The sequence below is a fragment of the Pelophylax lessonae genome, assembly GCF_965119305.1.
Source record: "Pelophylax lessonae genome assembly, chromosome: 4".
Lineage (NCBI taxonomy): Eukaryota > Metazoa > Chordata > Amphibia > Anura > Ranidae > Pelophylax > Pelophylax lessonae.
In genome coordinates this window covers 301,540,774-301,558,262 of record NC_138771.1, presented here as the reverse complement: position 1 = coordinate 301,558,262, position 17,489 = coordinate 301,540,774, and the positions used below count along the sequence as shown (strand labels likewise).

The 17,489-nt window shown below is 42.4% G+C and overlaps 1 protein-coding gene across 1 annotated transcript in view; it reads left to right on the top strand.

Moving 5' to 3' along the window:
• STAB2 (stabilin 2) overlaps window positions 1-17,489 on the top strand; it is a 218,552-nt gene that overhangs the window by 24,366 nt on the left and 176,697 nt on the right. The window contains exons 4-5 of the mRNA XM_082254467.1: window positions 12,990-13,075; window positions 14,912-14,981. Coding sequence (XP_082110593.1) covers window positions 12,990-13,075; window positions 14,912-14,981 — 156 coding nt within the window. The remainder of the gene's footprint in view (window positions 1-12,989; window positions 13,076-14,911; window positions 14,982-17,489) is intronic.

Genomic DNA, 17,489 nt, shown 5'->3' with positions numbered 1-17,489 from the left:
TTGAAATCAATGGGACCCGAACTTCGATAATCAAAAAACAACACTTTGAAGCCCTAAAACCCAATAAATGCCCCTAAAAAGTGCCTAGGGTTCTGGGTCATGCCCCAGGGACTATTAATCACACAAAAAAAGTTCTTAAAAATTGTCATTTTTGATAGAGAGTCAATAATTGAAAAAATTATTGAAAAAAAAAAGAGATTTCTTTTGATTTCGTGTCTGGGGGGGTCTAAAAGGTGTACCTGTGAAGTTTCAGCTCTGTAGCATGTCCAGAATTTGAAAAAAAAGATTGTTTGTATTAGAATTGCAGTAGAGCAGGATAGTGGCTCCGCTCTTTTCACACCCGGCCGTTTTTGTTGCAGGCGTTTATTGGGCTTTTTGTGGACGTCTTTGGAGGTAGGCATGACATCTGAACTTCTGTGTAGGGGTATATATACACACACACATATATGTATATATACACATACACATATATAGGTGTGAAAGTAGCAGAACCCTATGCCTGCGCTAATTAAATAATTTGCAGGCATAGGGCTCCGCTCCTATCACACCTATATGTATGTATGTGTATAAATACATATAAGTGTGTGTGTGTATATATACCCCTATACAGAAGTTCAGATGTTATGCCTGCCTCCAAAGACGCTCAAAAAATGCCCAAAAAAACGCCTGCAACAAAAACGCCCAGGAATAGTACCCTAACTACTCTAGATATCCCTTTCCTCACACTAATAATTGCTAAATGACACTTTTGAAGCAGGAGTAACAGAACTGCTTCCACTCTCTTCCACATCCCTGTATTACAATGCTAAAGATTTGGCGGGGCTATCTTATATACTGGGGGGCGTATTCACTACTGATTGGCCTCTGGACCCCCTAGTCACTCCAATCACATTCCTAGCATCCTCCTGCCCTCTCAATTGGCTTTTACTGATGGTTCTGGTCCAATCACAGGCTTTTAAAGCCCAGTTCCTGTCCCATTGCATTTTGGTCGGTTCTGGTTGCCGAATTCCGAACTTTTTCAGCAAAAAGTTTGGAATTCGGCCGAATTTCGAACAGTCAATGTTTGGGTCGAACCGATGGTCGACCCAAACCATTCGATCATCACTACTGGTGATGAGCAATACCTTTTCCAGCATGATGAAGCACCTTGCCGTAAGGCAAAAGTGATAACTAAGTGGCTTGGGGAACAAAACTTCAAAATGTTGGGTCCATGGCCAGGAAACTCCCCAGACCTTAATTCTATTGTGAACTTGTGGTCAGTCCTCAGGAGGGGGGCAAACAAAAAAAAACCACAAATTCTGGAAAACTTCAAGCATTGATTATGGAAGAATGAACTGCCGTCAGTCAGGATGTGGCCCAGAAGTTGATTGACAGCATGCCAGGGAGAATGGTCAACAATGCAAATATTGACTCTTTGCATAAACGTCATGTAATTGTCAATAAAAACCTTTGACACTTATGAAATGCTTGTAATTATATTTCAGTATACCATAGTAACATCTGACAAAAAGATCTGAAAACACTGAATCAGCAGACTTTGTAAAAATTGATATTTGTGTCATCCTCAAAATGTTTGGCCATGGCTGTAGAAGTACACATATAAAGACCAATTCCTCTTTAACCTCTCCCTCCCACAGAGGAAACCTTCTCCCCTCTGAAGCTGCCTATGCTGCCCCTACAGCACTTTTTCTTTTTTTTCTTCTTTTTTACTTACTTTTTTTCTAATGTATTCTGACCCATTATGTGATGCTCTGGGTCCACTTCTTCCTCCATCTTCTACCAGAGGAAGACTGTCCTGGATGATGACATTTGCACCACTTACTGCATAAACACATTGTAAGTGCAGGACACCCTACACAGAGAGCAAGATTATGACACCTGGTATTGAGTAAATTTCAGCTAGAATTCTTGAGCTCTATAAACATCACCCTATTGCAGGTATAGCTATATAAAACATTAAAAATAAGTGCCTGTACTTTTTAAAATCCGGTAATGCACTGTCTCACCCTGCTCTGCACATGCTCAGTTGCTCTATATTTTTCAGCACTGTGCCTAAAATCAAAGCCAATAAGGCTGATCTGCAGCAGGTCTTCAGCAAAATGGCAGCCTCTAGCAAGAAGAAATAGGAAGTTGCTGGATTCAATTTACAGCATACACTGATGTTGGTAGCATAATTAATAATGTGAAATGTATGTTCCTTGATAAAGAAAGTTCTTTTTTTATCAAGTTGTTATATTATATAAATTCCTCTTTAACATTGACTGAGGTGCTTACAATGATCAACTTTTATTAATTTATGTAAAACCTTTATTCCAAGAAGAAAACAAAAACTGTTGATGTCCCTGTAAAAGTGTTAGCTGGAATTTGGAATTAATTTGTTTGTGTAGTCCATCTAAATCTGCTAGTGCATTGTGTACTGTAGCCTGTCCAACAGAAGGCAGTTTAATGACTTGGCTTATGTCAAACGAGTGTGCTGGAAAACCAGCATCAGATCAGCACCGCCCTGTCAGGACACAATAGCTCAGCAGGGAGATCTCCACACTAACATTGCTTGTGTTAGTACTGTAAACTGTACAGTTTTTTTTGGTTCAGCTCACTGCATAACACTACCCTCTCCCCAGATCGACAATGCTGCTTTCCAAAGGTGTCTCTGTTGCTTCTCCAGTGAAGTGGAGCCACCCAAAGTAAAAAAGTAAAGAAGGGCATTACAGTTCAAATCACCCAGTGAAAATAAAGAAAAAAAAACATAAAAAAAGAAAAATAAATGCAGCCACCATGTTTTTTTTTCCTCTGTCACTATAGTGGCACTGCGTGCCTCCACGGGCATCCACGCGCAGTGAGACTGGGACAACGTCAAATAATGTTGTCCCAGATCAAGATAACCACCCTCCTGCCATGTCACCAGCACACCAAGATATCCAAAAAATAAGTCCAAAGCTTTAATCAGTGATCACATCATTACAGACGGTACACATATGGGATTAAAAAAGAATAGCGCGCAAATGCAAAAGAAATTACTACCAAATCTGAAGAGAGTCCATAAATAAAAATGGGGGTTTGGTCCCACCATATAACCATATCGTGCTCAAGCCCACTACTGCGTCAAAGTACCCCATTATCAGTGGGTCCTACACTATCCATGAAAAAGACTATAATAGTGTAGGACCCACTGATAATGGGGTACTTTGACGCAGTAGTGGGCTTGAGCACGATATGGCCATATGGTGGGACCAAACCCCCATTTTTATTTATGGACTCTCTTCAGATTTGGTAGTAATTTCTTTTGCATTTGCGCGCTATTCTTTTTTAATATACATGTCTTTTGGTTCATAGCTGCAGCAGCTTTGGAAATACATGGGTATGCTCCCCCAAATTTTTTGCCTGTTTATTACACATATGGGATTGCTGTTATGTCATTTTTAAATAGTCCATGCATATGGTGGGAATATGACACCATTATGACGTCAAAGGGCAGGTCTTTTTCTTGTTTTTCTTGTTTACTAATTGGTGGATGGTTCTTTAAATATTGTTTGTTCTGTATCACAATTTTATATTAAAAAAGAATAGCGCACACATGCAAAAGAAATGACTATCAAATATGGAGACAATCCATAAATAAAAATGGGGATTTAGTCCCACCATATGGCCATATCGTGCTCAAGCCCACTACTGCGTCAAAGTACCCCATTATCAATATACATGTCGCTTGGTCCATAGCTGCACCGGCTTTAGATATAAATGTTCAGGGTTTGCTCCCCCAATTTTTTGCCTGTATCACAATTTGTTACATGCTTAATGAAGGGGTCCTGCGTGACTTTGAAATGCTGCTTTCTGCTGTAATCTGCTGTAATGATGTGATTGCTGATTAAAGCTTTGGACTCATTTTTGGAGATATTGATGTGCTGGTGACATTACTCTCTGACTACACACGGTTCCACCCGGTGATCGCTTCAGCGTTCACTTACAAAAAAAGACATCTCTACAGGAATGTGTGCGATGGGAATAATGTGTTGGAATTTGTATACAATACAGCGGGCGGGAAGAGGTGGTTAAAGCTTAAAATTATTCTTATTTTTTCAGCACAAGAGGTGGTACTTCTATTCAAAGAGAAGAGTTCCTGTGTGCTGGTGGCTGCTGTCTTATTTAAAACATTTAATCCTTTGCCCCAAGCTTTTATAACAGTGTAAATTTGCTGTCCCCTCAAAATAACTCAACACAGCCATTAATGTCTAAACTGCTGGCAACAAAAGTGAGTACACCCCTAAGTAAAAATGTCCAAATTGGGCCCAAAGTGTCAGTATTTTGTGCAGCCACCATTATTTTCCAGCACTGGCTAAACCTTTTGGGCATGGAGTTCACCAGAGCTTCACAGGTTGCCACTGGAGTCCTCTTCCACTCCTCCATGACGACATCACAGAGCTGGTGGATGTTAGAGACCTTGCGCTCCTCCACATTCCATTTGAGGATGCCCCACATATGCTCAATAGGGTTTAGGTCTAGAGACATGCTTGGCCAATCCATCACCTTTATTCTCAGCTTCTTTAGCAGTGGTCATCTTGGAAGTGTGTTTGGGGTACATTTATCATGTTTTTAATACTGCCCTGCGGCCCAGTCTCCGAAGGGAGGGGATCATGCTCTGCTTCATTATGTCACAGTACATGTTGGCATTCATGGTTCCCTCAATGAAATCTATCTACCCAGTTCTGGCAGCACTCATACAGCCCCAGACCATGACACTCCCACCACCTTGATGGACTATAGGCAAGACACACTTGTCTTTGTACTCCTCACCTGGTTGCCGCCACATACACTTGACACCATCTGAACCAAATACGTTTATCTTGGACTCATCAGACTACAGGACATGGTTCCAGTAATCCATGTCCTTAGTCTGCTTGTCTTCAGCAAACTGCTTTGGTTTTCTTGCGCATCATCTTTAGAAGAGGCTTCCTTCTGGGATGACAATATAACAAGGCAAGTGGGGAACATAAGAACCCTAAACTTCAGAAGGGCAAACTTTCCAAAATTGTGCTCATTGATGGAAAGGGTAAACTGGGACCAAACCCTGGGATCACTGACCACAGAGGAAAAATGGGAATGCTTTAGGAACATATTAAGCAAATGCATCTTGCAGTGCATTCCTATGGGAAATAAATGTAGAAGAGACAAAGCCAAACCTGGCTGGCTAAACCGTAGCGTTAAAAAACTTATTAGGGGAAAAAAATTGGCTTTCAGGAAATATAAAGCAGAGGGCACAGTATCGGCTTTCGAGCAATATAAGGAGGCAAATAAGAAAAGTAAACACGAAATCAAGATGGCTAAAATCAACTTTGAGAGACAAATAGCGGAGGATAGTAAAAAAAAACCCAAAGAAATTCTTTAAATATATCAACAGCAAAAAAACTAGGGCAGAGCATATTGCACACATAATTAACAATGATGGGAGGATGGTTACGAAGGACACTGAAAAAGCAACCGTGCTGAATGCTTTTTTTCTCGCCAGTCTTTACGCAGGAAAAGGAGGGGTACACTGACCATGACTGTATAGTTAGTAGTAATACACAGGACTTGCCACTATGGCTAACAGAGGGGGAAATCAGGGAAAGACTGGATAAACTTAACACAAACAAATCACCAGGCCCGGATGGCATACATCCGAGAGTACTCAAAGAACTCAGTAAGGTTATATCTAGACCACTGTTCCTGATCTTTGCTGATAGTATTAGGACAGGAGATGTACCAGGGGATTGGAGGAAAGGCCTGTCAGTTTGACATCGATAGTATGTAAACTTCTGGAGGGGATGATAAGGGACTATATCGTAGAGTTTGCTAAAGACAATAACATCATCAGCAGTAATCAGCACGGGTTTACAAATGGGCTTCTTGTCAAACCAATCTCTTAACATTCTACAAGGAGGTGAGCTGTGAGCTAGATAAGGGCAGACCAGTGGATGTGGTGTACCTAGATTTCGCTAAGGCGTTTGATACAGTTGATGCAGGTATCGACAGCAGGGTTTGCTCTTGGATACGGAACTGGCTAAGAGGGCGTGTCCAAAGGGTGGTAGTAAACAGCGCATACTAAGACTGGTCTGAGGTAGTAAGCAGGGTCCCCCAGGGCTCTGTCCTGGGACCAACCTTGTTCAATTTATTCATAAACAGCATTGAGGACGGGATCAGTAGTTCAATATCAGTTTTTGCAGATGACACAAAATTGGCCTGGGCAATAACTGCACAGCATGAAGCAGATATCCTACAGAATGACTTGGACAAAATAATGGAGTGGGCAACGACATGGTAAATGAGGTTTAACGTGGAGAAGTGTAAGGTTTTGCACTTGGGGACTAAAAACATAAAAAGACAATACACGTTAGGAGGGGAACCCTTGGGGGAATCAAAAATGGAGAAAGATCTGGGAGTCTTGGTTGATGATAGATTAGGCAACAGCATGCAATTTCAAGCGGCAGCTGCCAAAGCCAGCAGAATATTAGCATGCATAAAGAAAGGGATGTATTCAAGAGATAAGACTATAATCCTTCCAATTTATAATACTCTGGTCCGACCGCATCTGGAGTATTCTGTCCAGTTCTGGTCGCCAGTCCTCAGGAGGGATGTGTTGGAGCTGGAGAGAGTCCAGAGAAGGGCAACTAAACTGATTAGGGGGATTGGAGGACCTTAACTATGAAGAGCGTCTGCAAACGCTCGATTTATTCTCCCTGGAGAAGAGACGCCTGAGGGTGGACATGATAGCAATTTATAAATATATCAATGGGGATCTCAGCTTAGAAAAAAAGCTGTTCAGTCGAAGGGATTGCATGAGGACAAGAGGGCATACAATGCGATTAGAGGAGAAGCGTTTTAACCTCAGGCAACGTGGGGGGTTCTTTACGGTTAGGGCTACAAGATTGTGGAATTCTCTACCACAAGAGGTGGTTTCTGCGGGAAGTATGGTGGCTTTCAAAAGACTCTTAGATGCACATCTCAAGGATCAGGACATTAAGGGCTATGTGAGATGATTACAGCCACACACACCTACACAGGTTGAACTGGATGGACTATTGTCTTTATTCAACCTCACCTACTATGTAATGACAGCCATACAGCCAAATTTGATGGAGTAAAATTGTCTGGTCTAAGCACTGACAGGCTGACCCCCCCCCCCCCCTACTCCTTCAACAGCAATGCTGCAGCACTCATACATTTATTTCCCAAAGACAACCTCTGGATATGACACTGAGCACGAGCACTCAACATCTTTGGTCGACCATGCGAGGCCTGTTCTGAGTGGAACCTGTCCTGTTAAACCGCTGTATGGTCTTGGCCACCATGCTGCAGCTCTGTTTCAGGGTCTTGGCAATCATCTTATAGCCTAGGCCATCTTTATGTAGAGCAACAATTTATTTTTTCAGATCCTCAGAAAGTTCTTTGCCATGAGGTGCCATGTTGAACTTCCAGTGACCAGTATGAGAGAGTGAGAGCAATCACACCAAATTTAACACACCTGCTCCCCATTCACACCTGAGGCCTTGTAACACTAACCCGTCACATGGCGCCAGGGAGGGAAAATGGCTAATTGGGCCCAATTTGGACATTTCCATGTACGGGGGTACTCACTTTTGTTGTCAGTTGGGTAGACATTAATGGCTGTGTGTTGAGTTATTTTGAGGGGACAGCAAATTTACACTGTTATACAAGCTGTACACTCACTACTTCACTACACTGTAGCAAAGTGTCATTTCTTCAGTGTTGTCACATGAACAGATATAATAAAATATTTACAAAAATGTGAGGGGTGTACTCACTTTTGAGAGATACTGAAGCTTCAAGCAATGAAAAGCGCTGGAGGATGGTCAGATGAAAGAAAGGTCCCTTTCCTCCATTTCATTGATTGATTGATTCATTGATGGAAGCTATAGTACAGCTTCTATGAATGGAGTAGGGGAGCGGAAAGGGCGGGTATAGTTGGCACTCGTGATGAGTGCCTATAACGGGCCAAGAGGCTGTATTAACCCCCACAGCACCAGAAAAATACTGCTGTGGGGTGCAGAGGATGGAAAATTTCGGCTAAGATAGCAGCCACCAGCACAACGGATACTTCTCACTGAATGTAAGTACCATTCATTATGCCTAAAAACAACCAAAAACTTAGGCTTCAGGAATCGGTAGGCTCAAATACATTACATTTTTGTTTTTGGGTTTGTTACTGCATTGTTTTAACAACACTGATTTCTGCACTCTTCCGTTGATGAGAAATAGTGAATGTTAATATTTTGATGAATTTCCTGGCTTTCCATCTGTTACCAACTGCCTTTCTCCTGTTATGTGCTCTTATTATAAAAAGAAATCTTTGTTCCCCTTGGGACTTATAGGAGAACAATGACTGTCATTGCTCTATTAGTCTTATGGAAACAAATTCACTGTGTAAGCATGTTCACCTGTATTGTCAAAACAGCAAATACAACATAACAAAAGGCTCAGCAGTTATTTTCCTTGTCAGCGCTATTTTCTGTTTTTTTTTTTTTTCCTTTTTAATAAGTCGTTTATACAGTTCATCTAGAGCAAACAAATCAAACACATCCTAAGGTCTCTTGCACATGATACTTCGGTTTGAGCATCTACTTTTTCATCTGTTTTTTGTTTTTTATGTATTTGCATGTATTTTCGCGCACATACGTTCACGCAATTTTACGCGCATGTGTGCACAAATGCGCGGAAACATATTCTCATGTTCTTGTTTTGTGCATTATGTAAATGGCCATTTGCACACATTTGTCGTTCAGCATGTTTTCCAATGATACCCATTCATATATGCGCAACTTAAAGTTGCAGCAACTTCAAAGTACACTGCCTGGCCAAAAAAAAAAAAAGTCGCCACCTGGAATTAACTAAGCAACTAACTAAACAAGGCAACAGTAACTTTCCTATTGGATATGTGCCCAAAGAAGAGGTCAGCTGACTACCTGAATATATACGGAATGACCAGGTTATTCCATCAATAGATTTTTTCTTCCCTGATGGCACAGGCATATTCCAAGATGACAATGCCTGGATTCATTCATTGGGCTCAAATTGTGAAAGAGTGGTTCAGGGAGCATGAGGCTAGTGATGGACGAACATCGGCCCGGGGCAGTTCGCGAACGCCAGCCGCAAATTTTCTCAAAAGCCCGCGAACCGAGAGTTTGCGGCAGGCCCCATTGACTTTAATGGGAGGCGAACTTTAAAAACCTTTAGGTCATATTTGCAGCCACAAAACACGTACTAGCTGTCCACAAATAGTCCCAGCACACTGACAATGTCATAACAGAAGTATTGCAATTGAAAAAGTTGTCCTAAATGTTTGTTTTTTTACAGCAAAAAATATATTTTTTACTCATAAATCAGCCAGAACTGACAGCAGCCGGTAAATACATTGTCTAATACATATAGGATCCATTCACACATCTGTGACAACCACTGGATACCTGCCCCTATAGTAAAGAGACTGTAATAGACCCTAAAACGACATTGGAGCACCTTAAATGACTTTTGTGGACATTGACATAGCGATTTGTGTGAGATCAAAATTAGCGATTTGTGTGTGACTGCAGCCGATCTCTAACTGCCCCTAAAGCAACCACAGGATACCTGGCCCTAATTGCACCAAAGTTGCTCTACAAAGTCAGTGCAACTTTGGATTTGTACAAGTGTAAAAGGGGTCTAAAGCTGACGTTTTATCTACTCTATTTTAGTAACCAGTTTCGACTTTCAAGCATGGTTGAATATTTCAATGCACAGTGACCAGCATGCCCCCTTTCAAAGCAAAGTGACCAGCGTGCCCCCTTTCAATGCACAGTGACCAGCGTGCCCCCCTTTCAATGCACAGTGACCAGCATGCCCCCTTTCAATGCACAGTGACAAGCGTGCCCCCCTTTCAATGCACAGTGACCAGTGTGCCCCTTTTCAATGCAAAGTGACCAGCGTGCCCCCTTTCAATGCACAGTGACCAGCGTACCCCCCTTTCAATGCACAGTGACCAGCGTGCTCCCTTTCAATGCACAGTGACCAACGTGCCCCCCTTTCAATGCACAGTGACCAGCATGCCCCCTTTCAATGCAGAGAGACCAGCGTGCCCCCCCTTTCAATGCACAGTGACCAGCGTACCCCCCTTTCAATGCACAGTGACCAGCGTTCCCCCCTTTCAATGCACAGTGACCAGCGTGCCCCCTTTCAATGCAGAGAGACCAGCGTGCCCCCTTTCAATGCCCAGTGACCAGCGTGCCCCCCTTTCAATGCACAGTGACCAGCGTGCCCCCTTTCAATGCACAGTGACCAGCGTGCCCCCTTTCAATGCACAGAGACCAGCGTGCCCCCTTTCAATGCAGAGATCATCGTGCTCGTGCCCCCTTTCAATGCAGAGACCAGCGTGCGGCGTGCCCCCTTCAATGCAGAAATCATCATGCCCTCTTCAATGCAGAGTGAACAGCGTGCCAACTTGCCAAGCCCCCCAGACCAGTGCACTTGACTTACCTGTTGTAGCGGCGGTCCCGCGTCTCCTCGAGTCCTCTCCCGCGTGCCGCCTCCTCCTCGGCCAATGGGGAGTCGGGTTCCCCCCACCTCCCCATCAAGATGCTAATAACATTTTTAAAAAAACTTTCTGTTTTCATTACATACTTTATTTTAGACCCAGCAATGTCATCAGTGGGACTCTGTGCTACTCTATGTAATGCAGGCATATCGTGGTTGATGGGAGGGGCCAGCATGCTGCACATAGCTGCCAAAAAACAACACAACCCTCTGTACCCCTCTCAAGAGCTCTCAGTTCTGATGCAAGCAGTGGGCAAATATAAGGAGTTATGGAAATATAAAAATGCACTAGGCTGGGTTCACACATGTCCGGTGGGTTGCAGTCTGGAGTCCAGTGCGTTTGTGTTCAGCGGTTCAGGTGCGATTCAGGTAGGGTGACCATGTGTCCCAGATTGACCAGGACAGTCCCGCATTTTGCAGGTCTGATCCTGGGCACCTACATTCCAGGACAATACAATACAGTGTCCCGGAATGAAACTGACACAGCCAACCTAATCACTTACAGTACTTGTCCTGGCCGGCCAAGACCTGTTTTACCTTGTTCCACTGCTGGCTTTACATTGCACGGCAGATGAGCTGGCAGCAGAGGACAGATGACACTCTCGAAGGGGTGGGAGGAGTACACATCCATAGATCTCAAGGGTTCATGCTGGGACTTGTAGTCCTTCACTTTTGGGGGACGTGACCCCCCCCCCCATGTCAACGAGCAGCAGCAGACTGATGAGCTCATGCCTCTGCTCACTCAGCTCATTTCATGCAGCACATCTGATTGGCTCATAGCATTGCCCCTCCCTTTTACAGGCTGAGTTCTACAGTGCAGGGAAATACAAGAGGCGGATTCTAAGTGAAATTCAAGTACTGACTCTGGTTACATTGAAATATATATTCAAATCTCTTGAAAGTTTGATTTAATTTTGGATAAAAATCACAAAGGATTAAAGCTTCTCCCAGCTTGTTATTACCCTTTGTTTGGAAAGCTTTCCAATGGGATCACAGATAAGGGATAGAACTTTAACCACTTGAACTCTGGGAGATTTACCCCCCTTTATTACCAGGCCACTTATTGTGATACGGCTCTGCGTTAATTTAACTGACAATAGTGGTGTCATGCAACGCTGTGCCCAAATAAAATGTTGATAATCTTTCCCCCAAAAATAGAGCTTTCTTTTGGTGATTTTTGATCACCTCTGCGTTTTATTTTTTTTGTGCTATAAACAAAAAAGACCGACAATTTTGGGGGGAAAAAAACAATACTTTCTTCTTTAAAACCTATCCAATAAAAAAAATTAAAAATCTAATTTCTTCATTAATTTAGGCCAATATGTATTCTGCTACATGCTTTTGGTAAAAAAATTAAAAATCCCAACACACATATATTGATTGGTTTACGCAAATGTTATTGCGTCTACAAACTAGGGATATATACTGGAGTTTTTATTTATTTTTTATTTTTTTATACTAGTTATGGCGTTGATCAGCAACTTATAGCGACACATACATATTGCAGCAGACAATTGGACACTAACTGACACTTTTGACACTTTTCAGGAACCAGTGACACTAATACAGTGATCAGTGCTAAAAATGTGTACTGTCACTGAACTAATGACACTGGCTGGGAAGGGGTTAAACATCTAGGGCAATCAAAGGGTTAACTGTGTGTCTAGCCAGTGTTTGTGTTTACTATGTGTGCTGCTTTTGCTAGGGGAAGAAATGGATTTGAGTCTCTGCTTTGCAGGGACACAGAATCCATACCTTTCCCCCTGTCAGAGCAGAACTATATAACAGAAAAGTAATTCTTCCCCAGTCTATCCAAAAAGCAGGCAACTGGTATGTTTAGGCATTCAACAATGGCAGCCACGCATAGCAGGGCTTGTGTAAAGTTTCCTTCCCCACTAACAATTTGGTTGCATATAGGATTTAATAAATAACACATACTGTATTAATACATTTTATTTATTACAGTATATAGTGCCATCAATTTACGCAGCACTTTACATACAGTATATTATACATTCACATCAGTCCCTGCCCTCAAGGAGCTTACAATCTAACTCACATTCATACATACTGTATATTACAGCCAATTTAGACAGGATCCAATTAACCTACCAGCATGTCTTTGGAATGTGGGAGGAAACCGGAGTACCTGGAGGAAACCCAGGCAGGCACAGGGAGAACATGCAAACTCCAGGCAGATAGTGGCATGGTTGGGATTCAAACTCAATGACCCTAGTGCTGGCAGCTGGCAGTGCTAACCACGTAGTCACTGTGCTAGCCGAATGGGATTGGGCATTTTTCTGCCCAACAAGCATCCATTACCCTATATAAGGGCTTCAGCATTATCCAAAATATGTGTACTATAATAAGCAGTGCAATCTTCCTAAACTAGTAACCAAGTAATGATATTACTAATTGTCATTTTACAGAGTGCCCTGGTGGGGCATCATCCCCTTGTAACAACAGAGGTATATGCTCCGATGGGATGGACGGCAATGGGACCTGTATTTGCCAAGTAAGTGTTGTGTAATATCCTTACTGCCACTATTACCATGTAACTTTCACTTCATTACAATAATAACTAAAAACACTATTTTTATTTTATTATTGAAGGAAAATGTTTTTTGCCACATATGTTTATTAAATAATGTAATGCCTGTAACAAATGGGCTACAAAAGGCCCATTCATTATTATAGTGGTTGTAAACCTTTTAAATAACACATGAACAAAACACATCCTTCTATAGAATGTGCTTGCCACTATCTAAAGCATCTAGAATGGTTTCTGTCTGCCCCTTTATTTCTCTGCTACATGCATAAGTAACTTCCGGCAGTCTGTGTGGACAACAGACAATCCCATGCCCATGCACACAGATGTTTATTAACAGCCTCAGCTGCGCAAGTTTCCCTATGAGACTGTGTAAGGGGAGGGGGGTGTCAATCCCTTCCACTCAGGTCTCAGATTGCACTTAGCTCCCTGCTCTATGCTGTGCAATGTGTGCCAATAAATCCCTGCCCCTTTGCCTGCTGGAGCTGAGAAAATTTGTCTAAATTCTGGACGTTGAACAGCTGTAGAGGAGAGAGCTGCAGATAAACAGGTACAACCTATGTAGGAGGATTTGTTTAATCTCTGTGTATCACCTGAGGCTAGTCACGTCACTGGGTATATGTAATAGTTTACAACCTCTTTCAAGTGGAAGAAGTCAATTTCCTAAAACTGTAGGTAAATGATCAACTGCACACTAATATCTACCCTACAACAGTCCACAGTCTGTTTTTTTACTCTCCAATGCTGTAATGTGAGCAAGCATTCCTACCAACAGCCACATCCTACCACAATATTGTAGACAGAGCCATAGATAACGGGGTACCACCAGTCCTCCTGTACAGGGCCCAGGCCAGCAGAGGGGCCCAGGCAGCTGGTTGAATCAGACGTGGGCAGGGAGGGTGATCAACAGCGGGTGGGGGGCAATTACAGGAACTGATCCCCTGTATAGTTCTCTCTGCAGCAGCTGAAAGCTGGCTTCTTCTCCTCTCCTTTCCACTGGCTTTTAGCTGCTGCAGAGAGAGTCATACAGGGGACAGATTCCAGTAATTGCCCCCCATAACGATCACTCTCCCTGTGCACCATACATTTATCCCTGCTGCCCAGGCCCCCCTGTGTGCCCCTCTGCTCACCCCACCCTCGCAGTGCTGTCAGCGCCCCTCCATTTCTTCCCACCAGCAGCTGCAAGGACACAATAGGCTTCTTCAGGATTGAGGATGGGGGAAAGGTCCAAAAAATGTCACACTTACCAGAGTTTTCCTTACATGAACAAACACAATGAGTGATTGGTACTGATCACTCACTGTATTCATTCATAGCTGAAGCATAGTAAACTGTGTTTATTTGGGGGGGCTGTCAGGTTGGCTGTATAGGGCCCAGTGTTTTCTAACAGCAGCCCTGAATGTAGATACTGCTTCTGCACTGATTACAGTGTAGAGTGATAACATTCGCAAGAGGGGTGGTAGCAGCAAGACTGGTCAAAGACTAGGAAGAAGATCAGCTTTGGTCATCACGACTGGAATCAGATGCAAGAAAGACTGTGGGGCAAAAGAAAACCTGTTTCTTCTCTAAAAACTGTTAGGCAGCTGCATCCTGGTATAGAAATCACTGAATACTTACCTCTCCAGCAGGCATTGAGTCCATTCTTTTCTCATATTAGACACCAAGTGGTCATGCTTATGTCTTTTTTTTCAATAGCATATAAATAATTGTCTAATATCCATTGGCATTTTATGTAGGTACATATACATGAATATACAGTTATACAATAGTAAGGATTGTGCATCTTTTTTCAACTTTGTCTAGGAAAAATTTGGTGGAACAAACTGTGAGAAATGCGCAGATGATGACGCGTATGGTCCTGACTGCCGATCTGGTATGACCAAGGCACACCTTTACCCTTTAAAATCCATTTCACAGTTTTCTCTGTTAAGACCTCCAAGTTTTCTCTGTTAAGACCTCATGCACACTGGTTGGGTTTGCTATCTCTCCTAGGCGCCTTGCCTCCCAGCTGCAGTGTTTTGTAAGAAGATTTAGGCACGTTTAGGAGCGCTTGGGCATTAGGAACGCTTGGGCATTAATTAATTTCATTGGCCAGAATAATAATTTATTCTGGCCATTGAAATGAATTAAGTTATAATGAAAGGCAAAACTTTTTTTTTTTATTTGGATAGAGTGGAGAGGGATTAGAACAGCTGCCAGTTTTTATTGCGTTCTGTGCCCCCGTTAAGGAGATTCACCCTGTCTATTCGTCCTGTTTACCATTATCATTGAAAGTGAAAGTAAAAGAAATGACCCAAATTTTGGGTTGTCCCCATAAAAGTACTAGAGGGGAAATCTTCCAATGAGTACACTAGTTCTGGCGGCCTGGGGGTCCCCAAGGAGATTTCCTCTCACTTCCTGTTTGGCTATGGGACTGGAAGTGAAGGGAAATCTCTGCAATGCTACACAGATGGCGAAAAAAAAATCTGATCGGAGTTATAACCCTCCTTTTGCTCTATCCAAAATGGAATGTTTTACCTATACGTAGTTCTACTTTAACACTCAAGTATGCGCCTAATGTTAACATGCCGCTAGACGCGTTAACAGACGTTTACACGCATCAAGGCCGCTGCTCCTGGACGTGCTGGCAGTGGGAGGGTTTTTTTTCGCCTGTAAATGCCCCTGCCTCTAAACTCCTCTGTGCATGGACACACAGGCTAACATGCAGGGGCATTTAGAGGCAGAAAAAAAAGTCAGGCGACCCTATGAGCAGCATCTATAGCAGGTTTCTCAACCAGGGTTCCATGGAACCTTAGGGTTCCTCTGGAGTTTGCTAGGAGTTCCTTGAGCAATGAGCAGTTTCTGCCTCAGATAAGTTCCCAATGACACCATTGATCTTTTTAGCTGTCTGTAAGGGGGTAATTCTTCCCAATGACCACAATGTAAGGAGCATTCTTCCCACTGACTGTCACACTAATGTATCATGTGCTGTAGATATAATAATTTTCAGCAGAGGTTCACTAAAACCGGAAAGTTATTTCAGGGGTTCCTCTGTGTTGAAAAGATTGAGAAAGGCTGATCTATAAAGTCTATTGTGCATGAGGCATAAATGTTTACTTTACTTTTTCAATACACACAAGTTAACGGGAAACTATAATGTATTCTTGGTGTGTACAAATTTTAAATAATTATTACGGGAAACAATTTTTTACATGACGTTTACTTGTAAATGCCCCCCTTATTGGATATCTGAATGTCAGAAAATAGGACTAGCATCATTGTCTACTGATTGCAGATAAGAGACTGTTTTTTTATAAACAGGTGAGACCTGCACTGAGTAGAGAGGTAGGTCATTAGTATTACCTAGGAATCGTAAGCTGTATAGTGCATCAAAAATTACTGTCCTATGCACACATACAAATCTTGTTTCTAAGTATACTTTATACTTAGAAACAAGATTTGTAAAACATTAGCCTTAAATTCTTTTATTATACACAATTAGCTTACTATAGTTTCTCATTATGTATGTGTGTGAGTTGATAACCTGGCAACCTATGATATGGATAGGTGTAATGCCACAATTTAACCACAAGATGGCAGTAGAGTCTTAGGAATATATTTTATTGGCACTTGGACCGCAATATCACTATAGATGACACTGAAAATTGAAATGTGAAATCATGCTTCATCTTTGGAGTGCTGCAGTCAAACATTTGAGATCTGTTTAAAAGAGCGTAGCTCTCACACAGGGGAGGCCTGGGGACCTTTGTATTCATACCCCTTGACATTTTCCACATTTTGTCATGTTACAACCAAAAATTTAAATGTATTTTATTGGGATTTTATGTGATAGATCAACACAAAGTGGCACATAATTGTGAAGTGGAATGAAAATGATAAATGGTTTTCAAATTTATTTTTACAAATTAATATCTGAAAAGTGTGAGTCAATACTTTGTAGAACCACCTTTCACTGTGATTACAGCTGCAAGTCTTTTTGGGTATGTCTCTACCAGCTTTGCATTTCTAGAGAGGGACATTTTTCCCCATTCTTCTTTACAAAATAGCTCAAGCTCTGTCAGATTGGATGCAGAGCATCTGTGAACAGCAATTTTCAAGTCTTGCCACAGATTCTCAATTAGCTCTGGCTGTATGTTTAGGGTCGTTACCCTGCTGGAAGGTGAACCTCCGTCCAAGTCTCAAGCCTTTTGCAGACTCTAACGGGTTTCCTTCCAAGATTGCCCTGTGTTTGGCTCCATCCATTTTCCCATCAACTCTGACCAGCTTTCCTGTCACTGCTGAAGAAAAGCATCCCCACAACATGATGCTGCCACCACCATGTTTCATGGTGAAGAAGGTGTGTTCAGGGTGTTGTGCAGTGTTAGTTTTCCGCCACACAATG